This window comes from Oncorhynchus mykiss, chromosome 12 (genome assembly GCF_013265735.2).
Source record: "Oncorhynchus mykiss isolate Arlee chromosome 12, USDA_OmykA_1.1, whole genome shotgun sequence".
NCBI lineage: Eukaryota > Metazoa > Chordata > Actinopteri > Salmoniformes > Salmonidae > Oncorhynchus > Oncorhynchus mykiss.
Window position 1 is genome coordinate 20,667,957 of NC_048576.1, and position 26,005 is coordinate 20,693,961.

Genomic DNA, 26,005 nt, shown 5'->3' on the forward strand with positions numbered 1-26,005 from the left:
GCCAGGGGTGTTTTGGAGATGTGTGTTGGAGTGGACTTCTGTCTCTACTTACTGTTTGGTCGTGCAGAGGTCGAGAAAAGAAGGGCGGACACTTCGAAACGTCAGCGTGCTTAAAGCTATAAATCTATCCAAACCGCTCTCTGCGCCCGGTATGGTGTAATGAGCAGACAGCTGCACATCTGTACTGCCAGTGCCAGCCTGAAGAGCCCTCATGTGGACAGCCATCTCACTCCTCACGCGGACACCTTGGATATAATGGAGAATACACATCATTGCCCTATTTTTTTATTAGAATACATTGGGGATATGAAAACATCGCGTAAATCTTCATGATCATACATGTTGCTCTGGTGGATGTTACGAACGTTATTTATTACATTTTTTCTAATGAAAAAGGTCAAAAGTAACACTTAACGGTCTCCCTAACGCGAGTTTTCTGTACGTTTCCCTGCGCCTCGGCTTTGGCGAACTGGTCCACTCCCTGCTTCGGGAAAGCCGATGTCTTCATTTGACTCCTTGCAGTTGGTGATGGTGGATCTATCTCGGATATCCAATGTGGAAACCAGAATCCAATTAGTTTGCGACTGAGCGCCTGGAGAGAGAGCGCAGCGGCACTTTACCCAGCCAGTCACTCCAGCGCGTAGCCTACCTGTGGGCAGACACATGGTTGGCTGCTCTGTATACGAGAAGCCACTCATCAAGCCTTGTTGCACTCATTTTCAGGGTCATTTTTACATTGTAAATTACATTAAACGCATCGGATGAACGCATCGGATATATGTGATCAGATACAATTTTACAGTCTGAATATATCCTTTGGATACAACTAGGGCTGCTTCTGACGCACCACGGAACGTTAAATGCATCGCTGTGTGTTGGATTTTAATACTGATACCAATTGCAGGTCTGCAAGGGCCAGATTTAAGGTAAGCACAGTACATTCACAGTTATTGGTTGTTCAGTAGTATTGAGTAATTTAGATGCATGTGTGTAGGCTGTCGTATGCCTATGATATTGATACATTCATTTTGAGGCTATTGGACATTCTGAATGTCTAGCCTACAAAATACAAAAAAGCATTAATCAATCTTCGAAAGGACAAATGTATAAAACGTGTAAAAAAAAAAAGGGGCCGTTTTATAATAGCATATGCATTGCATATGCATATGCTGCACAATTGGAAGCAATTTATTTATATATTTTTCCTTTATTTAACTAGGCAAGTCAGTTAAGAACAAATTCTTATTTTCAATGACGGCCTATGAACTGCCTGCCTGTTAACTGCCTGTTCAGGGGTAGAACGACAGATTTGTACCTTGTCAGCTCGGGGATATGAACTTGCAACCTTTCGGTTACTAGTCCAACGCTCTAACCACTAGGCTACCCTGCCGCCCCAAGGCATGAAGCCTATTAAAAATTTACAAACTTTATCTGCAGACAATGCTCAATTAATTAACAAGATTCCAGATAATAATTAATTGGCCAGGGATTCACCATCTGGCGAATTCATGTCAACATTTGGGCTTGTGTAACCTTTCTGCTGGACAGTAGCCAATGCGCTATGCATGGTGTGTCCATAAACACATTTTGGAGTAAAGGCGCACCCTACGCCTGTGGCGGCCACCTATTTCAGTAACACGCACTCATAAATTCTCTCTGAAATAGGTTTAAAAATGGTTGTAATCGAGGTGTTGTTTGGGCCAGAATGGAAATTCATAGACATGCAGAAATATCTTGGCACAAAAACAATCATAAAAAAATTATTGTGATTATCAATATTTGTATCATGCAGAAGCTATGGAGGTCCCCAAAGTAATAGGATAGTCATGTATTAAATTATATTAATAGATTATATCTAGTCTATTTAAACCTAAATACCAATGTGGTAACAGTTTATAGTTACATATAGTGTTTATAACCTTCTAGACATATTTTACCTTTAAATTGAAAAATATCAATTTGATCAAATGTAAATAATGCTTTCTGAAGTTGGTTAATTTGGAATTTGGAACTACAGGTAACTGGCAAAATAAACACTAACATAAAGTTTCTTAGGGCATTGGGCCACCACCAGCCAGAACAGCTTCAATGCACCTCGGCATAGATTCTACAAGTGTCTGGAACTCTATCGGAGACCTCAATTCTTCCACGAGAAATTCCATCATTTGGTGTTTTGTTGACCATGGTGGAAAACCCTGTCCTAGGCGCCACTTCAGAATCTCCCATAAGTATTCAATTGGGTTGAGATCTGGTGTCTGAGACGGCCATGGCATATGATTTACATTGCTTTTATGCTCATCAAACTATTCAGGGACCTCTTGTGCCGTGTGGATAGAGGCGTTGTCATCCTATGGGGGGCATAGCCGTGGAAGCCACAATAATGGCCTGCCCAGCATTTTTATACATTTGATCAACTTGTAATATTTTCCAGTTTTCACTATTGAAAGATGACCAAACCAACCCCCTATTGAAAGATGACCAAACCAACCCCCTATTGAAAGATGACCAAACCAACCACCTATTGAAAGATGACCAAACCAACCCCCTTTTGGCACTGTGTCTACAGCCTACACTGACTGTATATTCATAGTTCAATCCAATTCAGAAATGTTTGATTATTGTAAAGTAGGATACAACTCACACATCCGTCTCGTTTTCTTGCAGATTCCTTCATAGGAACTGAGTCTAAGATGAAGTTATGGGATGTTTTGGCCACGTGTTTGTTGCTCCTGAGCTCCGTCTCCACACGCCCCCTTTACCAAAACCTTCAGCCTGCCAAAAGAGCTCACTACTCGGATTGGCATAGTGATTCTCTGTCCCCGTCTGTGGAGGAACCAGAGCCAGAGTTCCAGTCGGAGTCTCACAGCCTGCAAGAGATTTCCATGGAAGAAAAATGTAAGTCAAGATTCTGATACATTGTTTTTACACCTACTGAAGTTTCAAACATACTTTATTCTGCATAAGATCAGACCGTCTTCAGGAAAATTATAATTTCTTATAGAAGACTATTAAAGTTGCTTGATGAGACTCTGTTGCAAAACCGTAGCATTAATGTGACTGCAGTACTCAGTCCTCAACTGGTTCTCAGTTTCTTGAAGTGAATATGGGTTTAAAGAGGGTGACACACCACACATTAAACATACCATGTATTGTTTGGTACTCAGTGTGTTCAAATTGCCTGATTACCAAAACAAACGTGCTACATTCAGTCCAAACATGTAACCCAAACAGAGAGGATACATATCTGTTTACCATGGCCATAGGTTGCCATGTGTTACATATTGCACCAGGGGTGCTCCCCTGGTAAGAACAGGCACTCTGGGGTTACACTTGGTTTTTGGTGGGTAAAGTCTTGCAAGCTACTGCCTTTTGCTATGAACCACATTGTAGCAAGGCAAGCTTATCCCAAATAAAGGGACAGCAGTCAATGTAATTGATGCCTGATAGTGTGAAGCGCCCTTGAACGGAGGCCAGACCAGTCATTGATGAATCCTGCTGAGTGCCAGATTCAGAGGAGGAGCAGTAGTTTGTCTAACAGCAGGTTTGAGCAGCCTTCTCTGCTGCTGTGGGCAGCATCACGCTGGGGTCAAAACATCCATGCGGCAGAAGGAGCAAGAAATAGTGACTGCAGCGCCTCAGTCCTAAACAGAGTTGAGCACTGACATTCCTACTGCCTTGTTTATCTTCAACCCTGCCTCTCTGGGACTGCGGTATTTGTGCCCTCTCCCTGTCAGGAAAACAAAGCACTCCCTCCCCAACCAAGTTACAGTAGAGGAACCACAAAACAGATGCCGATCACAGGAGAAAGAATGGACTATACAGAGTAAGAAGCAACAAGGGAAAGCTCAATATTGTATTTATGTTCATTTTAGCAGCTGCGAGGGCGAGGAATTCAATTTGTTTAAAAGAGCATGAACCTGTCTTGTCTTTACACAGTATAAGCTGTAGACGAGACATGGAACATTTAGACCAGAGAAATGTTTCCCCCTCACCTCATATTCAGTTAGCGGCGGTGAGTGACATCCCCTCGGCCTGTTCTGCAACTTAAGACCATTAACAATGCACCAAGGTGTAAACAACCCTGGAGCTCAATGGGAGGTTTTGGCCTTTTGTTTCAGTTGCAATGTCTGTGGTAAGCGATGACTCTTGTACCCATTCCAAGTAATCTTTGGAGGCAAGTGTCTCTGCAGCTGATCCACAGCCTCTAGAGATACTTGTGTCTGCAGGACAGAAAACATGTACAAGGCTTCTGGAGCCTGCACAACTAGGCTAGAAAACGGATGTTGTTAATAATAGTCTGTCAGCTGGCATTAAATAGTACCTACCCCTGCCTGTCAGCTGGCATATAATAGTACCTACCACTGTCTGTCAGCTAGCATAGAATAGTACCTACCCCTGTCTGTCTGCTAACATAGAATAGTACCTACCCCTGTCTGTCTGCTAACATAGAATAGTACCTACCCCTGTCTGTCTGCTAACATAGAATAGTACCTACCCCTGTCTGTCAGCTGGTATAGAATAGTACCTACCCCTGTCTGTCTGCTAACATAGAATAGTACCTACCACTGTCTGTCAGCTGGCATAGAATAGTACCTACCCCTGTCTGTCAGCTGGTATAGAATAGTACCTACCCCTGTCTGTCTGCTGTCATAGAATAGTACCTACCCCTGTCTGTCAGCTGGCATAGAATAGTACCTACCCCTGTCTGTCAGCTGGCATAGAATAGTACCTACCCCTGTCTGTCTGCTAACATAGAATAGTACCTACCCCTGTCTGTCTGCTAACATAGAATAGTACCTACCCCTGTCTGTCAGCTGGCATAGAATAGTACCTACCCCTGTCTGTCAGCTGGCATAGAATAGTACCTACCCCTGTCTGTCAGCTGGTATAGAATAGTACCTACCCCTGTCTGTCTGCTAACATAGAATAGTACCTACCCCTGTCTGTCAGCTGGCATAGAATAGTACCTACCCCTGTCTGTCTGCTGGCATAGAATAGTACCTACCCCTGTCTGTCTGCTAACATAGAATAGTACCTACCCCTGTCTGTCTGCTAACATAGAATAGTACCTACCACTGTCTGTCAGCTGGCATAGAATAGTACCTACCACTGTCTGTCAGCTGACATAGAATGGTACCTACCCCTGTCTGTCAGCTGGCATATAATAGTACCTACCCCTGTCTGTCTGCTGGCATAGAATAGTACCTACCCCTGTCTGTCTGCTGGCATAGAATAGTACCTACCACTGTCTGTCAGCTGGCATAGAATAGTACCTACCCCTGTCTGTCTGCTAAAATAGAATAGTACCTACCCCTGTCTGTCAGCTAGCATAGAATAGTACCTACCCCTGTCTGTCTGCTAACATAGAATAGTACCTACCACTGTCTGTCAGCTGACATAGAATGGTACCTACCCCTGTCTGTCAGCTGGCATATAATAGTACCTACCCCTGTCTGTCTGCTGGCATAGAATAGTACCTACCCCTGTCTGTCTGCTGGCTTAGAATAGTACCTACCACTGTCTGTCAGCTGGCATAGAATAGTACCTACCCCTGTCTGTCAGCTGGCATAGAATAGTACCTACCCCTGCCTGTTTGCTGGCATAGAATAGTACCTACCCCTGTCTGTCAGCTGGCATAGAATAGTACCTACCCCTGTCTGTCAGCTGGCATAGAATAGTACCTACCACTGTCTGTCTGCTGGCATAGAATAGTACCTACCCCTGTCTGTCTGCTGGCATAGAATAGTACCTACCCCTGTCTGTCTGCTGTCATAGAATAGTACCTACCCCTGTCTGTCAGCTGGCATAGAATAGTACCTACCCCTGTCTGTCAGCTGGCATAGAATAGTACCTACCCATGTATGTCAGCTGGCATAGATTACTACCTACCCCTGTCTGTCTGCTGGCATAGAATAGTACCTACCCCTGTCTGTCTGCTGGCATAGAATAGTACCTACCCCTGTCTGTCAGCTGGCATTAAATAGTACCTACCCCTGTCTGTCTGCTGGCATAGAATAGTACCTACCCCTGTCTGTAAGCTGGCATAGAATAGTACCTACCCCTGTCTGTCTGCTGGCATAGAATAGTACCTACCCCTGTCTGTCAGCTGGCATAGAATAGTACCTACCCCTGTCTGTCAGCTGGCATAGAATAGTACCTTACCCTGTCTGTCAGCTGGCATAGAATAGTACCTACCCCTGTCTGTCAGCTGCCATAGAATAGTACCTATCCCTGTCTGTCAGCTGGTATAGAATAGTACCTAACCCTGTCTGTCAGCTGGCATAGAATAGTACCTACCCCTGTCTGTCTGCTGGCATAGAATAGTACCTACCCCTGTCTGTCAGCTGGCATAGAATAGTACCTACCCCTGTCTGTCTGCTGGCATAGAATAGTACCTACCCCTGTCTGTCTGCTGGCATAGAATAGTACCTACCCCTGTCTGTCAGCTGGCATAGAATAGTACCTACCCCTATCTGTCTGCTAACATAGAATAGTACCTACCCCTGTCTGTCTGCTAACATAGAATTGTACCTACCACTGTGTCAGCTGACATAGAATGGTACCTTCCCCTGTCTGTCAGCTGGCATAGAATAGTACCTACCCCTGTCTGTCAGCTGGCATAGAATAGTACCTACCCCTGTCTCTCTGCTAACATAGAATAGTACCTACCACTGTCTGTCAGCTGGCATAGAATAGTACCTACCCCTGTCTGTCAGCTGGCATAGAATATTACCTACCCCTGTCTGTCTGCTGGCATAGAATAGTACCTACCCCTGTCTGTCTGCTGGCATAGAATAGTACCTACCACTGTCTGTCTGCTGGCATAGAATAGTACCTACCCCTGTCTGTCTGCTGGCATAGAATAGTTCCTACCCCTGTCTGTCTGCTGGCATAGAATAGTACCTACCCCTGTCTGTCTGCTGTCATAGCATAGTACCTACCCCTGTCTGTCAGCTGGCATAGAATAGTACCTACCCCTGTCTGTCAGCTGGCATTAAATAGTACCTACCCCTGCCTGTCAGCTGGCATATAATAGTACCTACCCCTGTCTGTCTGCTGGCATAGAATAGTACCTACCCCTGTCTGTCAGCTGGCATAGAATAGTACCTACCCCTGTCTGTCTGCTAACATAGAATAGTACCTACCACTGTCTGTCAGCTGGCATAGAATAGTACCTACCTCTGTCTGTCTGCTAACATAGAATAGTACCTACCCCTGTCTTTCAGCTGGCATAGAATAGTACCTACCCCTGTCTGTCTGCTAACATAGAATAGTACCTACCCCTGTCTGTCAGCTGGCAAAGAATAGTACCTACCCCTGTCTGTCTGCTAACATAAATAGTACCTACCCCTGTCTGTCAGTTGGCATAGAATAGTACCTACCCCAGTCTGTCAGCTGGCATAGAATAGTACCTACCCCTGTCTGTCTGCTAACATAGAATAGTACCTACCACTGTCTGTCAGCTGGCATAGAATAGTACCTACCTCTGTCTGTCTGCTAACATAGAATAGTACCTACCCCTGTCTGTCAGCTGGCATAGAATAGTACCTACCCCTGTCTGTCAGCTGGCATAGAATAGTACCTACCCCTGTCTGTCAGCTGGCATAGAATAGTACCTACCACTGTCTGTCTGCTGGCATAGAATAGTACCTAACCCTGTCTGTCTGCTGGCATAGAATATTACCTACCCCTGTCTGTCTGCTGGCATAGAATAGTACCTACCCCTGTCTGTCTGCTGGCATAGAATATTACCTACCCCTGTCTGTCTGCAGGCATAGAATAATACCTACCCCTGTCTGTCTGCTGGCATAGAATAGTACCTACCCCTGTCTGTCTGCTGGCATAGAATAGTACCTACCCCTGTCTGTCAGCTGGCATAGAATAGTACCTACCACTGTCTGTCAGCTGACATAGAATGGTACCTACCCCTGTCTGTCAGCTGGCATAGAATAGTACCTACCCCTGTCTGTCTGCTAACATAGAATAGTACCTACCCCTGTCTGTCTGCTGGCTTAGAATAGTACCTACCACTGTCTGTCAGCTGGCATAGAATAGTACCTACCCCTGTCTGTCAGCTGGCATAGAATAGTACCTACCCCTGTCTGTTTGCTGGCATAGAATAGTACCTACCCCTGTCTGTCAGCTGGCATAGAATAGTACCTACCCCTGTCTGTCAGCTGGCATAGAATAGTACCTACCACTGTCTGTCTGCTGGCATAGAATAGTACCTACCCCTGTCTGTCTGCTGGCATAGAATAGTACCTACCCCTGTCTGTCTGCTGTCATAGAATAGTACCTACCACTGTCTGTCTGCTGGCATAGAATAGTACCTACCCCTGTCTGTCTGCTGGCATAGAATAGTACCTACCCCTGTCTGTCTGCTGTCATAGAATAGTACCTACCCCTGTCTGTCAGCTGGCATAGAATAGTACCTAAACCTGTCTGTCAGCTGGCATAGAATAGTACCTACCCATGTATGTCAGCTGGCATAGATTAGTACCTACCCCTGTCTGTCTGCTGGCATAGAATAGTACCTACCCCTGTCTGTCTGCTGGCATAGAATAGTACCTACCCCTGTCTGTCAGCTGGCATTAAATAGTACCTACCCCTGTCTGTCTGCTGGCATAGAATAGTACCTACCCCTGTCTGTAAGCTGGCATAGAATAGTACCTACCCCTGTCTGTCTGCTGGCATAGAATAGTACCTACCCCTGTCTGTCAGCTGGCATAGAATAGTACCTACCCCTGTCTGTCAGCTGGCATAGAATAGTACCTTACCCTGTCTGTCAGCTGGCATAGAATAGTACCTACCCCTGTCTGTCAGCTGCCATAGAATAGTACCTATCCCTGTCTGTCATCTGGTATAGAATAGTACCTACCCCTGTCTGTTTGCTGGCATAGAATAGTACCTACCCCTGTCTGTCAGCTGGCATAGAATAGTACCTACCCCTGTCTGTCAGCTGGCATAGAATAGTACCTACCACTGTCTGTCTGCTGGCATAGAATAGTACCTACCCCTGTCTGTCTGCTGGCATAGAATAGTACCTACCCCTGTCTGTCTGCTGTCATAGAATAGTACCTACCACTGTCTGTCTGCTGGCATAGAATAGTACCTACCCCTGTCTGTCTGCTGGCATAGAATAGTACCTACCCCTGTCTGTCTGCTGTCATAGAATAGTACCTACCCCTGTCTGTCAGCTGGCATAGAATAGTACCTAAACCTGTCTGTCAGCTGGCATAGAATAGTACCTACCCATGTATGTCAGCTGGCATAGATTAGTACCTACCCCTGTCTGTCTGCTGGCATAGAATAGTACCTACCCCTGTCTGTCTGCTGGCATAGAATAGTACCTACCCCTGTCTGTCAGCTGGCATTAAATAGTACCTACCCCTGTCTGTCTGCTGGCATAGAATAGTACCTACCCCTGTCTGTAAGCTGGCATAGAATAGTACCTACCCCTGTCTGTCTGCTGGCATAGAATAGTACCTACCCCTGTCTGTCAGCTGGCATAGAATAGTACCTACCCCTGTCTGTCAGCTGGCATAGAATAGTACCTTACCCTGTCTGTCAGCTGGCATAGAATAGTACCTACCCCTGTCTGTCAGCTGCCATAGAATAGTACCTATCCCTGTCTGTCAGCTGGTATAGAATAGTACCTAACCCTGTCTGTCAGCTGGCATAGAATAGTACCTACCCCTGTCTGTCTGCTGGCATAGAATAGTACCTACCCCTGTCTGTCAGCTGGCATAGAATAGTACCTACCCCTGTCTGTCTGCTGGCATAGAATAGTACCTACCCCTGTCTGTCTGCTGGCATAGAATAGTACCTACCCCTGTCTGTCAGCTGGCATAGAATAGTACCTACCCCTATCTGTCTGCTAACATAGAATAGTACCTACCCCTGTCTGTCTGCTAACATAGAATTGTACCTACCACTGTGTCAGCTGACATAGAATGGTACCTTCCCCTGTCTGTCAGCTGGCATAGAATAGTACCTACCCCTGTCTGTCAGCTGGCATAGAATAGTACCTACCCCTGTCTCTCTGCTAACATAGAATAGTACCTACCACTGTCTGTCAGCTGGCATAGAATAGTACCTACCCCTGTCTGTCAGCTGGCATAGAATATTACCTACCCCTGTCTGTCTGCTGGCATAGAATAGTACCTACCCCTGTCTGTCTGCTGGCATAGAATAGTACCTACCACTGTCTGTCTGCTGGCATAGAATAGTACCTACCCCTGTCTGTCTGCTGGCATAGAATAGTTCCTACCCCTGTCTGTCTGCTGGCATAGAATAGTACCTACTCCTGTCTGTCTGCTGTCATAGCATAGTACCTACCCCTGTCTGTCAGCTGGCATAGAATAGTACCTACCCCTGTCTGTCAGCTGGCATTAAATAGTACCTACCCCTGTCTGTCAGCTGGCATAGAATAGTACCTACCCCTGTCTGTCTGCTGGCATAGAATAGTACCTACCCCTGTCTGTCAGCTGGCATAGAATAGTACCTACCCCTGTCTGTCTGCTAACATAGAATAGTACCTACCACTGTCTGTCAGCTGGCATAGAATACTACCTACCTCTGTCTGTCTGCTAACATAGAATAGTACCTACCCCTGTCTTTCAGCTGGCATAGAATAGTACCTACCCCTGTCTGTCTGCTGGCATAGAATAGTACCTACCCCTGTCTGTCAGCTGGCATAGAATAGTACCTACCCCTGTCTGTCAGCTGGCAAAGAATAGTACCTACCCCTGTCTGTCTGCTAACATAAATAGTACCTACCCCTGTCTGTCAGTTGACATAGAATAGTACCTACCCCTGTCTGTCAGCTGGCATAGAATAGTACCTACCCCTGTCTGTCTGCTAACATAGAATAGTACCTACCACTGTCTGTCAGCTGACATAGAATAGTACCTACCTCTGTCTGTCTGCTAACATAGAATAGTACCTACCCCTGTCTGTCAGCTGGCATAGAATAGTACCTACCCCTGTCTGTCAGCTGGCATAGAATAGTACCCACCCCTGTCTGTCAGCTGGCATAGAATAGTACCTACCACTGTCTGTCTGCTGGCATAGAATAGTACCTAACCCTGTCTGTCTGCTGGCATAGAATATTACCTACCCCTGTCTGTCTGCTGGCATAGAATAGTACCTACCCCTGTCTGTCTGCTGGCATAGAATATTACCTACCCCTGTCTGTCTGCTGGCATAGAATAATACCTACCCCTGTCTGTCTGCTGGCATAGAATAGTACCTACCCCTGTCTGTCAGCTGGCATAGAATAGTACCTACCACTGTCTGTCAGCTGACATAGAATGGTACCTACCCCTGTCTGTCAGCTGGCATAGAATAGTACCTACCCCTGTCTGTCTGCTAACATAGAATAGTACCTACCACTGTCTGTCAGCTGGCATAGAATAGTACCTACCACTGTCTGTCAGCTGACATAGAATGGTACCTACCCCTGTCTGTCAGCTGGCATATAATAGTACCTACCCCTGTCTGTCTGCTGGCATAGAATAGTACCTACCCCTATCTGTCTGCTGGCATAGAATAGTACCTACCACTGTCTGTCAGCTGGCATAGAATAGTACCTACCCCTGTCTGTCTGCTAACATAGAATAGTACCTACCCCTGTCTGTCAGCTGGCATAGAATAGTACCTACCCCTGTCTGTCAGCTAGCATAGAATAGTACCTACCCCTGTCTGTCTGCTAACATAGAATAGTACCTACCACTGTCTGTCAGCTGACATAGAATGGTACCTACCCCTGTCTGTCAGCTGGCATATAATAGTACCTACCCCTGTCTGTCTGCTGGCATAGAATAGTACCTACCCCTGTCTGTCTGCTGGCATAGAATAGTACCTACCACTGTCTGTCAGCTGGCATAGAATAGTACCTACCCCTGTCTGTCAGCTGGCATAGAATAGTACCTACCCCTGTCTGTCAGCTGGCATAGAATAGTACCTACCCCTGTCTGTTTGCTGGCATAGAATAGTACCTACCCCTGTCTGTCAGCTGGCATAGAATAGTACCTACCCCTGTTTGTCAGCTGGCATAGAATAGTACCTACCACTGTCTGTCTGCTGGCATAGAATAGTACCTACCCCTGTCTGTCTGCTGGCATAGAATAGTACCTACCCCTGTCTGTCTGCTGGCATAGAATAGTACCTACCCTTGTCTGTCTGCTGTCATAGAATAGTACCTACCCCTGTCTGTCAGCTGGCATAGAATAGTACCTACCCCTGTCTGTCAGCTGGCATAGAATATTACCTACCCCTGTATGTCAGCTGGCATAGATTAGTACCTACCCCTGTCTGTCTGCTGGCATAGAATAGTACCTACCCCTGTCTGTCTGCTGGCATAGAATAGTACCTACCCCTGTCTGTCTGTTGGCATAGAATAGTACCTACCACTGTCTGTCAGCTGGCATAGAATAGTACCTACCCCTGTCTGTCAGCTGGCATAGAATAGTACCTACCCCTGTTTGTCAGCTGGCATAGAATAGTACCTACCACTGTCTGTCTGCTGGCATAGAATAGTACCTACCCCTGTCTGTCTGCTGGCATAGAATAGTACCTACCCCTGTCTGTCTGCTGGCATAGAATAGTACCTACCCTTGTCTGTCTGCTGTCATAGAATAGTACCTACCCCTGTCTGTCAGCTGGCATAGAATAGTACCTACCCCTGTCTGTCAGCTGGCATAGAATATTACCTACCCCTGTATGTCAGCTGGCATAGATTAGTACCTACCCCTGTCTGTCTGCTGGCATAGAATAGTACCTACCCCTGTCTGTCTGCTGGCATAGAATAGTACCTACCCCTGTCTGTCAGCTGGCATTAAATAGTACCTACCCCTGTCTGTCAGCTGGCATAGAATAGTACCTACCCCTGTCTGTGCTGGCATAGAATAGTACCTACCCCTGTCTGTCAGCTGGCATAGAATAGTACCTACCCCTGTCTGTCTGCTGGCATAGAATAGTACCTACCCCTGTCTGTCAGCTGGCATAGAATAGTACCTACCCCTGTCTGTCAGCTGGCATAGAATAGTACCTTCCCCTGTCTGTCAGCTGGCGTAGAATAGTACCTACCCCTGTCTGTCAGCTGGCATAGAATAGTACCTATCCCTGTCTGTCAGCTGGTATAGAATAGTACCTAACCCTGTCTGTCAGCTGGCATAGAATAGTACCTACCCCTGTCTGTCTGCTGGCATAGAATAGTACCTACCCCTGTCTGTCAGCTGGCATAGAATAGTACCTACCCCTGTCTGTCTGCTGGCATAGAATAGTACCTACCCCTGTCTGTCTGCTGGCATAGAATAGTACCTATCCCTGTCTGTCAGCTGGCATAGAATAGTACCTACCCCTATCTGTCTGCTAACATAGAATAGTACCTACCCCTGTCTGTCTGCTAACATAGAATTGTACGTACCACTGTGTCAGCTGACATAGAATGGTACCTTCCCCTGTCTGTCAGCTGGCATAGAATAGTACCTACCCCTGTCTGTCAGCTGGCATAGAATAGTACCTACCCCTGTCCCTCTGCTAACATAGAATAGTACCTACCACTGTCTGTCAGCTGGCATAGAATAGTACCTACCCCTGTCTGTCAGCTGGCATAGAATATTACCCACCCCTGTCTGTCTGCTGGCATAGAATAGTACCTACCCCTGTCTGTCTGCTGGCATAGAATAGTACCTACCACTGTCTGTCTGCTGGCTTAGAATAGTACCTACCCCTGTCTGTCTGCTGGCATAGAATAGTACCTACCCCTGTCTGTCTGCTGTCATAGAATAGTACCTACCCCTGTCTGTCAGCTGGCATAGAATAGTACCTACCCCTGTCTGTCAGCTGGCATAGAATAATACCTACCCCTGTCTGTCTGCTGGCATAGAATAGTACCTACCCCTGTCTGTCAGCTGGCATAGAATAGTACCTACCCCTATCTGTCTGCTAACATAGAATAGTACCTACCCCTGTCTGTCAGCTGGCAAAGAATAGTACCTACCCCTGTCTGTCTGCTAACATAAATAGTACCTACCCCTGTCTGTCAGTTGGCATAGAATAGTACCTACCCCTGTCTGTCAGCTGGCATAGAATAGTACCTACCCCTGTCTGTCTGCTAACATAGAATAGTACCTACCACTGTCTATCAGCTGGCATAGAATAGTACCTACCTCTGTCTGTCTGCTAACATAGAATAGTACCTACCCCTGTCTTTCAGCTGGCATAGAATAGTACCTACCACTGTCTGTCAGCTAGCATAGAATAGTACCTACCACTGTCTGTCAGCTGACATAGAATGGTACCTACCCCTGTCTGTCAGCTGGCATAGAATAGTACCTACCCCTGTCTGTCTGCTGGCATAGATTAGTACCTACCCCTGTCTGTCTGCTGGCATAGAATAGTACCTACCCCTGTCTGTCAGCTGGCATAGAATAGTACCTACCCCTGTCTGTCTGCTAACATAGAATAGTACCTACCCCTGTCTGTCAGCTGGCATACAATAGTACCTACCCCTGTCTGTCAGCTGGCATAGAATAGTACCTACCCCTGTCTGTCTGCTGGCATAGAATAGTACCTACCACTGTCTGTCTGCTGGCATAGAATAGTACCTACCCCTGTCTGTCTGCTGGCATAGAATAGTACCTACCCCTGTCTGTCTGCTGGCATAGAATAGTACCTACCCCTGTCTGTCTGCTGTCATAGAATAGTACCTACCCCTGTCTGTCAGCTGGCATAGAATAGTACCTACCCCTGTCTGTCAGCTGGCATAGAATAGTACCTACCCCTGTCTGTCAGATGGCATAGATTAGTACCTACCCCTGTCTGTCTGCTGGCATAGAATAGTACCTACCCCTGTCTGTCAGCTGGCATAGAATAGTACCTACCCCTGTCTGTCTGCTAACATAGAATAGTACCTACCACTGTCTGTCAGCTGGCATAGAATAGTACCTACCTCTGTCTGTCTGCTAACATAGAATAGTACCTACCCCTGTCTTTCAGCTGGCATAGAATAGTACCTACCACTGTCTGTCAGCTAGCATAGAATAGTACCTACCCCTGTCTGTCTGCTAACATAGAATAGTACCTACCACTGTCTGTCAGCTGACATAGAATGGTACCTACCCCTGTCTGTCAGCTGGCATAGAATAGTACCTACCCCTGTCTGTCTGCTGGCCTAGAATAGTACCTACCCCTGTCTGTCTGCTGGCATAGAATAGTACCTACCCCTGTCTGTCAGCTGGCATAGAATAGTACCTACCCCTGTCTGTCAGCTGGCATAGAATAGTACCTACCCCTGTCTGTCAGCTGGCATAGAATAGTACCTACCCCTGTCTGTCAGCTGGCATAGAATAGTACCTACCCCTGTCTGTCAGCTGGCATAGAATAGTACCTACCCCTGTCTGTCAGCTGGCATAGAATAGTACCTACCACTGTCTGTCTGCTGGCATAGAATAGTACCTAACCCTGTCTGTCTGCTGGCATAGAATAGTACCTACCCCTGTCTGTCAGCTGGCATAGAATAGTACCTATCCCTGTCTGTCAGCTGGTATAGAATAGTACCTAACCCTGTCTGTCTGCTGGCATAGAATAGTACCTACCCCTGTCTGTCTGCTGGCATAGAATAGTACCTACCCCTGTCTGTCAGCTGGCATAGAATAGTACCTACCTCTGTCTGTCTGCTAACATAGAATAGTACCTACCCCTGTCTTTCAGCTGGCATAGAACAGTACCTACCACTGTCTGTCAGCTAGCATAGAATAGTACCTACCACTGTCTGTCAGCTGACATAGAATGGTACCTACCCCTGTCTGTCAGCTGGCATAGAATAGTACCTACCCCTGTCTGTCTGCTGTCATAGAATAGTACCTACCCCTGTCTGTCAGCTGGCATAGAATAGTACCTACCCCTGTCTGTCAGCTGGCATAGAATAGTACCTACCCCTGTCTGTCAGATGGCATAGATTAGTACCTACCCCTGTCTGTCTGCTGGCATAGAATAGTACCTACCCCTGTCTGTCAGCTGGCATAGAATAGTACCTACCCCTGTCTGTCTGCTAACATAGAATAGTACCTACCACTGTCTGTCAGCTGGCATAGAATAGTACCTACCTCTGTCTGTCTGCTAACATAGAATAGTACCTACCCCTGTCTTTCAGCTGGCATAGAATAGTACCTACCACTGTCTGTCAGCTAGCATAGAATAGTACCTACCCCTGTCTGTCTGCTAAAATAGAATAGTACCTACCACTGTCTGTCAGCTGGCATAGAATAGTACCTACCCCTGTCTGTCAGCTGGCATAGAATAGTACCTACCCCTGTCTGTCAGCTGGCATAGAATAGTACCTACCACTGTCTGTCTGCTGGCATAGAATAGTACCTAACCCTGTCTGTCTGCTGGCATAGAATAGTACCTACCCCTGTCTGTCAGCTGGCATAGAATAGTACCTATCCCTGTCTGTCAGCTGGTATAGAATAGTACCTAACCCTGTCTGTCTGCTGGCATAGAACAGTACCTACCACTGTCTGTCAGCTAGCATAGAATAGTACCTACCACTGTCTGTCAGCTGACATAGAATGGTACCTACCCCTGTCTGTCAGCTGGCATAGAATAGTACCTACCCCTGTCTGTCTGCTGGCATAGAATAGTACCTACCCCTGTCTGTCTGCTGGCATAGAATAGTACCTACCCCTGTCTGTCAGCTGGCATAGAATAGGACCTACCCCTGTCTGTCAGCTGGCATAGAATAGTACCTACCCCTGTCTGTCAGCTGGCATAGAATAGTACCTACCCCTGTCTGTCAGCTGGCATAGAATAGTACCTACCCCTGTCTGTCAGCTGGCATAGAATAGTACCTACCCCTGTCTGTCAGCTGGCATAGAATAGTACCTACCACTGTCTGTCTGCTGGCATAGAATAGTACCTAACCCTGTCTGTCTGCTGGCATAGAATAGTACCTACCCCTGTCTGTCAGCTGGCATAGAATAGTACCTATCCCTGTCTGTCAGCTGGTATAGAATAGTACCTAACCCTGTCTGTCTGCTGGCATAGAACAGTACCTACCACTGTCTGTCAGCTAGCATAGAATAGTACCTACCACTGTCTGTCAGCTGACATAGAATGGTACCTACCCCTGTCTGTCAGCTGGCATAGAATAGTACCTACCCCTGTCTGTCTGCTGTCATAGAATAGTACCTACCCCTGTCTGTCAGCTGGCATAGAATAGTACCTACCCCTGTCTGTCTGCTAACATAGAATAGTACCTACCACTGTCTGTCAGCTGGCATAGAATAGTACCTACCTCTGTCTGTCTGCTAACATAGAATAGTACCTACCCCTGTCTTTCAGCTGGCATAGAATAGTACCTACCACTGTCTGTCAGCTAGCATAGAATAGTACCTACCCCTGTCTGTCTGCTAACATAGAATAGTACCTACCACTGTCTGTCAGCTGACATAGAATGGTACCTACCCCTGTCTGTCAGCTGGCATAGAATAGTACCTACCCCTGTCTGTCTGCTGGCATAGAATAGTACCTACCCCTGTCTGTCTGCTGGCATAGAATAGTACCTATCCCTGTCTGTCAGCTGGCATAGAATAGTACCTACCCCTGTCTGTCAGCTGGCATAGAATAGTACCTACCCCTGTCTGTCAGCTGGCATAGAATAGTACCTACCCCTGTCTGTCAGCTGGCATAGAATAGTACCTACCCCTGTCTGTCAGCTGGCATAGAACAGTACCTACCACTGTCTGTCAGCTGACATAGAATGGTACCTACCCCTGTCTGTCAGCTGGCATAGAATAGTACCTACCCCTGTCTGTCTGCTGGCATAGAATAGTACCTACCCCTGTCTGTCAGCTGGCATAGAATAGTACCTACCCCTGTCTGTCTGCTAACATAGAATAGTACCTACCCCTGTCTGTCAGCTGGCATAGAATAGTACCTACCTCTGTCTGTCTGCTAACATAGAATAGTACCTACCCCTGTCTTTCAGCTGGCATAGAATAGTACCTACCACTGTCTGTCAGCTAGCATAGAATAGTACCTACCCCTGTCTGTCTGCTAACATAGAATAGTACCTACCACTGTCTGTCAGCTGACATAGAATGGTACCTACCCCTGTCTGTCAGCTGGCATAGAATAGTACCTACCCCTGTCTGTCTGCTGGCATAGAATAGTACCTACCCCTGTCTGTCTGCTGGCATAGAATAGTACCTACCCCTGTCTGTCAGCTGGCATAGAATAGTACCTACCCCTGTCTGTCAGCTGGCATAGAATAGTACCTACCCCTGTCTGTCAGCTGGCATAGAATAGTACCTACCCCTGTCTGTCAGCTGGCATAGAATAGTACCTACCCCTGTCTGTCAGCTGGCATAGAATAGTACCTACCCCTGTCTGTCAGCTGGCATAGAATAGTACCTACCACTGTCTGTCTGCTGGCATAGAATAGTACCTAACCCTGTCTGTCTGCTGGCATAGAATAGTACCTACCCCTGTCTGTCAGCTGGCATAGAATAGTACCTATCCCTGTCTGTCAGCTGGTATAGAATAGTACCTAACCCTGTCTGTCTGCTGGCATAGAATAGTACCTACCCCTGTCTGTCTGCTGGCATAGAATAGTACCTACCCCTGTCTGTCAGCTGGCATAGAATAGTACCTACCTCTGTCTGTCTGCTAACATAGAATAGTACCTACCCCTGTCTTTCAGCTGGCATAGAACAGTACCTACCACTGTCTGTCAGCTAGCATAGAATAGTACCTACCACTGTCTGTCAGCTGACATAGAATGGTACCTACCCCTGTCTGTCAGCTGGCATAGAATAGTACCTACCCCTGTCTGTCTGCTGTCATAGAATAGTACCTACCCCTGTCTGTCAGCTGGCATAGAATAGTACCTACCCCTGTCTGTCAGCTGGCATAGAATAGTACCTACCCCTGTCTGTCAGATGGCATAGATTAGTACCTACCCCTGTCTGTCTGCTGGCATAGAATAGTACCTACCCCTGTCTGTCAGCTGGCATAGAATAGTACCTACCCCTGTCTGTCTGCTAACATAGAATAGTACCTACCACTGTCTGTCAGCTGGCATAGAATAGTACCTACCTCTGTCTGTCTGCTAACATAGAATAGTACCTACCCCTGTCTTTCAGCTGGCATAGAATAGTACCTACCACTGTCTGTCAGCTAGCATAGAATAGTACCTACCCCTGTCTGTCTGCTAACATAGAATAGTACCTACCACTGTCTGTCAGCTGACATAGAATGGTACCTACCCCTGTCTGTCAGCTGGCATAGAATAGTACCTACCCCTGTCTGTCTGCTGGCATAGAATAGTACCTACCCCTGTCTGTCTGCTGGCATAGAATAGTACCTACCCCTGTCTGTCAGCTGGCATAGAATAGTACCTACCCCTGTCTGTCAGCTGGCATAGAATAGTACCTACCCCTGTCTGTCAGCTGGCATAGAATAGTACCTACCCCTGTCTGTCAGCTGGCATAGAATAGTACCTACCCCTGTCTGTCAGCTGGCATAGAATAGTACCTACCCCTGTCTGTCAGCTGGCATAGAATAGTACCTACCACTGTCTGTCTGCTGGCATAGAATAGTACCTAACCCTGTCTGTCTGCTGGCATAGAATAGTACCTACCCCTGTCTGTCAGCTGGCATAGAATAGTACCTATCCCTGTCTGTCAGCTGGTATAGAATAGTACCTAACCCTGTCTGTCTGCTGGCATAGAACAGTACCTACCACTGTCTGTCAGCTAGCATAGAATAGTACCTACCACTGTCTGTCAGCTGACATAGAATGGTACCTACCCCTGTCTGTCAGCTGGCATAGAATAGTACCTACCCCTGTCTGTCTGCTGGCATAGAATAGTACCTACCCCTGTCTGTCTGCTGGCATAGAATAGTACCTACCCCTGTCTGTCAGCTGGCATAGAATAGTACCTACCCCTGTCTGTCAGCTGGCATAGAATAGTACCTACCCCTGTCTGTCAGCTGGCATAGAATAGTACCTACCCCTGTCTGTCAGCTGGCATAGAATAGTACCTACCCCTGTCTGTCAGCTGGCATAGAATAGTACCTACCCCTGTCTGTCAGCTGGCATAGAATAGTACCTACCACTGTCTGTCTGCTGGCATAGAATAGTACCTAACCCTGTCTGTCTGCTGGCATAGAATAGTACCTACCCCTGTCTGTCAGCTGGCATAGAATAGTACCTATCCCTGTCTGTCAGCTGGTATAGAATAGTACCTAACCCTGTCTGTCTGCTGGCATAGAACAGTACCTACCACTGTCTGTCAGCTAGCATAGAATAGTACCTACCACTGTCTGTCAGCTGACATAGAATGGTACCTACCCCTGTCTGTCAGCTGGCATAGAATAGTACCTACCCCTGTCTGTCTGCTGTCATAGAATAGTACCTACCCCTGTCTGTCAGCTGGCATAGAATAGTACCTACCCCTGTCTGTCTGCTAACATAGAATAGTACCTACCACTGTCTGTCAGCTGGCATAGAATAGTACCTACCTCTGTCTGTCTGCTAACATAGAATAGTACCTACCCCTGTCTTTCAGCTGGCATAGAATAGTACCTACCACTGTCTGTCAGCTAGCATAGAATAGTACCTACCCCTGTCTGTCTGCTAACATAGAATAGTACCTACCACTGTCTGTCAGCTGACATAGAATGGTACCTACCCCTGTCTGTCAGCTGGCATAGAATAGTACCTACCCCTGTCTGTCTGCTGGCATAGAATAGTACCTACCCCTGTCTGTCTGCTGGCATAGAATAGTACCTATCCCTGTCTGTCAGCTGGCATAGAATAGTACCTACCCCTGTCTGTCAGCTGGCATAGAATAGTACCTACCCCTGTCTGTCAGCTGGCATAGAATAGTACCTACCCCTGTCTGTCAGCTGGCATAGAATAGTACCTACCCCTGTCTGTCAGCTGGCATAGAATAGTACCTACCCCTGTCTGTCAGCTGGCATAGAATAGTACCTACCACTGTCTGTCAGCTGACATAGAATGGTACCTACCCCTGTCTGTCAGCTGGCATAGAATAGTACCTACCCCTGTCTGTCTGCTGGCATAGAATAGTACCTACCCCTGTCTGTCAGCTGGCATAGAATAGTACCTACCCCTGTCTGTCTGCTAACATAGAATAGTACCTACCCCTGTCTGTCTGCTAACATAGAATAGTACCTACCCCTGTCTGTCTGCTAACATAGAATTGTACCTACCCCTGTCTGTCTGCTCTATAGTGTATCAGCTAATAGACACACAATAGGAGGTGGCTAAATCAAAAAGGCACAGGGTGTCTAAACAGATTGGCCCCTGGCTCACCCGATACGGCCCAATCAGCTTTGGACCTGGGTGGATCAGATTACCTGTTCCCTGGTAGTGGGACAGGTGAGACAGGTGACACCCACCACCATAGAGAGGCTGGGTTACTGACACCTCCACCTGCCAGACAGACACACTACAGAACCTGTCTGGATGCCCTGTGCCCACCACACACAGGCCAGTCAACTGAGGCTTGGAGTAAACATGTCAAGGCCAGCATAGCCCCTCTACTAATCTTACCTCCACCGACCAAATGCACAGATGCACAAACATACACGCACGCACATTAAAACATAATAAAAACGTCATATACCTGATTGCTGTTGGGTAATAGTGCCATACTAATTGAGTCATTTCACAATAATGTTTTCTTCTGAGTGGGTTGCAAGATGCTTATGCGCTGTGGAGCAGGAGGGGGTTTACACTATAATAGAATCAACATGTATTACTTAAGGATCAGGACTCTCTGGGTCTCTTCTTGTTCCCCTCTGCAGAGGGCAGAGGGCTCCCTGCATGTTTTGAATTTGAAGCAGAATAGGTGCTCTGAGAGATCTGCTCTAACTCAATGTCACATTCCGTATGATTCCCTTCTGGAGGTGCTGTAAACTCTGATTCAGTGTTTTAAAAGGGAAAGAGAAGGATGTCCATTCCAAGACCTATAACTAAGATCAGAGTCATATTTAGAGAAGACTTGTGCCAATACGGTTTGTGTCTGAATGTTCTGAGAGCGCCACTTTCTCCTCCATAGCCGTAGCTAAGTGATAATTGATGTTGTACTGTTTATCTCTGATAGTTTCAAAACCTATGAAGATGTCCAGTGAAAGCAGATATGCTATTTGTTGACACCACAACACAGTACAGACTTGGAGACACATTATCCCGAATGCCAATCAATAAAAACGTCTGTTAAATTCGCTACTCTGTTTTGCTTGTTTGCAGCGGGTCATTTCATAGGGAACTGTCAGAGGCACTGACATATTGTTACATCACCAACATGGCGAGAATAAAACCTGGCTGAACTCTTAATATATGGCTTTGCCTAAAATGACTGACGAAGACTAAAACAATCCTCTGTATGGCACTGTCAGCTGTAACAGTTATCGAAGCATTGCTACTTTGTCATGGAGATGCTCAATATTGATTTAACATTCAAATTGTTGTCATTACTATTTTTACTTCTATTGTTTATTACGACTCTATGTGTTGTCATTTTATTGCATTGAATTCACTATTGCATTATCAGTAATTTCCTCTTTGCATCCTCTCTCTCTTAAAGATGACATCACAGGCCCATATCCGGACCAGTTTGAGGATGTAATGGATTTTATCAAGGCTACCATTGGCAGACTGAGAAGATCATCAGAGCCCGCCGGCAGCTCAAGGGGAAGGAGGGAGCAGAGAGAGCAGGGGAGACAGAGAGGAGCAGCAAACATAGACCGAAGAGGGGGAGGGAGAGGAGTGGGGAAAGGAGGGCGTGGGGAGAAGAAGGGTCGGGGGCGAGGGGGCAAAGGGAGGAGCAGTGAAAGAGGGGAGCAGCGGATGAAGCCGGTTGAAGGCCGAGGCTGCTTGCTAAAAGAGGTCCATCTCAACGTCACAGACTTAGGGTTGGGCTACCGGACCAAAGAGGAGCTGATCTTCCGGTACTGCAGCGGCCCTTGTTCAGATGCAGAGACCAACTATGACAAGATCCTCAACAACCTCACCCACAACAAGAAGCTGGTCAAGGACACACCCTCCCGCACCTGCTGTCGACCAATCACGTTTGACGATGATCTGTCATTCCTGGATGACAACAACGAGGACTACCACATTCTGCGGAAGCATTCCGCCCGCAAATGTGGCTGTGTCTGACTCTGGGAGAGACGAATGAAAGAAAGGCTGACAGACAGACAGAAAGGAGAAGGAGCAGTAACATAAAGCCTCTCAGAGGCTGGTACTGCCTCTTGGAATGAAGGAACACATGGGAAAAGAAGGGAACATGAGACGGATACAGTCCACTCCAGTGGTGTCTTAGGAACCATGGACAGTATTAGCATGTCCTGTGTCCCACTCCTGAGAGGCTGCTGTGGGGTGAACAGGGATGGTGTGGTCCCCAAACCTCCAGTAATTAGGCTAATTTAGAGCCCAGATCAGGTCACAGTGGAAAAGGGACTCCTCTATGCTATAATTACATAGAATTTTAATGACTTAGAAATTCAGCGTAACGGTCTTTAAAAGAGACGTTGTCAATTCAGCTCAGTATTCACTTCATGATTGGATGACGTTCTTGGACACCTACAGGGGATACGCTCTCATTTCCCTGTGGAACCATGCTGTTACACTCACAGGCTTGCCTGCAATGGAGCTGCTGAGACGGAATCAGAGGAATTCAGGATATTGTTCCTCAAAAAAGTCTGTTTTTCCGTAGTCAGATCATGAGGCATACAGTGAGAGCAGAACTCTTCTTGACAAGTATTTCCAGCTGCAGTCCAGAGTGTTCTGGTTCCACTGCACAGACTGGAGCTTAACGTTTACATTCACAATGAACGAGGGAACCTGTTGACTGGTTTAGTCCTATAGCAAAGAGACAGTCTGGTACGACACATCAATGTAAAATCCAATATATTTACAATTTATATATATATATATATAAATATATATATATATACACACACACAAGATGTATTTATTAAGATTGAATTAACTTATTGTTATTTATTGCAGTCCATTTTATGAAAGAAATGTTTGTTTTTCTTATTTATTTGAGCTCTGTTTTGTCCCGGATGGTACCAAAGTCGAGCATGTGTTTTCTAAGTAGAATCAGATTGTGCTGAAACAACCAGATTCAAGGTGCAGCCATAACTAATCAAACTCATCCTTCAGTTTCAAAATGCTGTACAAAGTCTGTAATCCATGGTAGTTAATCCTAAACTCACTGCCGATTCCAAAACATCATAGATTTATGAGAATAACAGAAGCTATCGATTTAGAGAGGGGGCGCAGAAAGGAAGTGACAGGGTGGAGCGGACCAATTCCAACCTTTTTCAAAACTTACAAATCTTATCTCTGCTTTCGATCCTTTTGAATGATGCCAGGTTTGAGCGTCTTTGACAGTGTTCCTCATTTGTCACTAATGGAAAGCAGAGAGGGCTGAGCAGCCTGGGGCGTTAGGGGCTGAGGGCCTGGGAGACACCAGTCAGCTGCTCCTCACTCCTCACGCTAACCAAGTAGATGGGTAAACAAGACTACTGCCAAAATCATGGCATGCCATTATCGGTTTACAAAGGAACATACAAAGCCTGCATTCATTGTTTATTTTCTAGGCATAAAGTCGTACTGCCAGTGGTTATCCCGGAGAGCTGTGTAGCTTTCTTTACAATGATACTCTCCACATTATTTCAAGACATCCTCTTTTTTTATAGACAGAATAACAAAATGACCTCATTGCTAGAGAGGTGGTGCAGGACAGGTTGGATATGGCCAGCCTTCAGGCCCACTGCTTTCAATTAACTTACATTCTCTTTCTATCACACCATTTGCAAAGTAATGTGTTACTAAACTCTTTACAAAATGCTACATAAAAGCTAGCCAGGAGTGATGGTAGCACAGAAAATCTCTGATATCATAGAAGCAGTCAGTAAAAACCTTGACGCTAGACTGTGGAAAAGGGACCCACTGTCCTTTGGCCATCACAGTGCAGTGCAGAAGTTGATGGTATGCATGTACACTTGGCTGCCAGGGTCTGTTACCCTCAACCCTTCAGTCTGGTCCTGGCTCTACACCAAGTCTGGGCAAAAACTTCGTAGTGGTTACTGTCCCAGTAGGCTTTAGCGTTCCTGGGAGTGTCTCTGTCTCTGTGGTCTCTGCTTTGACAGACATGCAGGTTTTTCTTACTGATCTGGGGTTTGTTTGAAAACAGTGCTCTAACATGCAGCTTAGCCCACTACCCCCACTGGAACACCAATGTTTAAGACCATTTAAGGGCGATCTAGGCTCTGCCTCTCTTAGCCAAATCGACATGCACTCCCCTACAAATGTATTTGGACAGTGAAGCTTAAACTTTTCATTTGGGTCTATACTCCAGCATTTTCACTTTGAGATCAAATACTTCATATGAGGTGACAGTACAGAATGTCACCTTTTATTTTAGGGTATTTTCCAACATTCTGTTTATCCGTTTAAAAATGTAAGCTCTATGAATCTAGTCCCCCCATTTGAAGGTGTCATAAATATTTGTACAGAATCACACAGGTGTATTAAAGTGGTCAGAAATGTTGTATTTGGTCCCATATTCCTAGCACACAATGATACAGTTAGAGATACGAAGGTCATACCTCCAAGACATGCTAACCTCTCATCTTTACCAACAGGGGAGGTTAACATTTTTGGGGGGGTATGATATTTATGTCTAACTTTCTCACTCATCATTATTCACGATTCATTCTTGATTATCCGTAATCATTGCTAGGAACTACATTAATGCAGAAGTGTTCCCGAAACACATTATATTCTTATTTACAATAAAAGTGAATACATTAAATACATGATTTACTATTGGGAAAAACATCATCCGTAACATAACCAAAACAAACTGCAAATGCATCCAACATACAGTATATCACACAAGTGAGTACACCCCTCACAGTTTAGTAAATATTTGAGTATATCTTTTCATGT

General features: G+C 46.2%; 1 protein-coding gene across 1 annotated transcript; it reads left to right on the forward strand.

The window, feature by feature from the left end:
• Positions 1-26,005, forward strand: LOC110537158 (glial cell line-derived neurotrophic factor-like). Its single transcript, XM_021622982.2, has 3 exons — positions 1-926; positions 2,665-2,895; positions 22,626-26,005. Exons 2-3 carry the CDS (start codon positions 2,691-2,693, stop codon positions 23,198-23,200), a joined length of 780 nt encoding a protein of 259 aa, XP_021478657.2. The 5' UTR covers positions 1-926; positions 2,665-2,690; the 3' UTR covers positions 23,201-26,005.

Coding starts and splice junctions, on each gene's coding strand:
- LOC110537158 (XM_021622982.2), top strand. CDS start 2,691: ATGAAGTTATGGGATGTTTTGGCCACGTGTTTGTTGCTCCTGAGCTCC. Junction 2,896..22,625: donor GATTTCCATGGAAGAAAAAT/GTAAGTCAAGAT, acceptor TCTCTCTTAAAG/ATGACATCACAGGCCCATAT.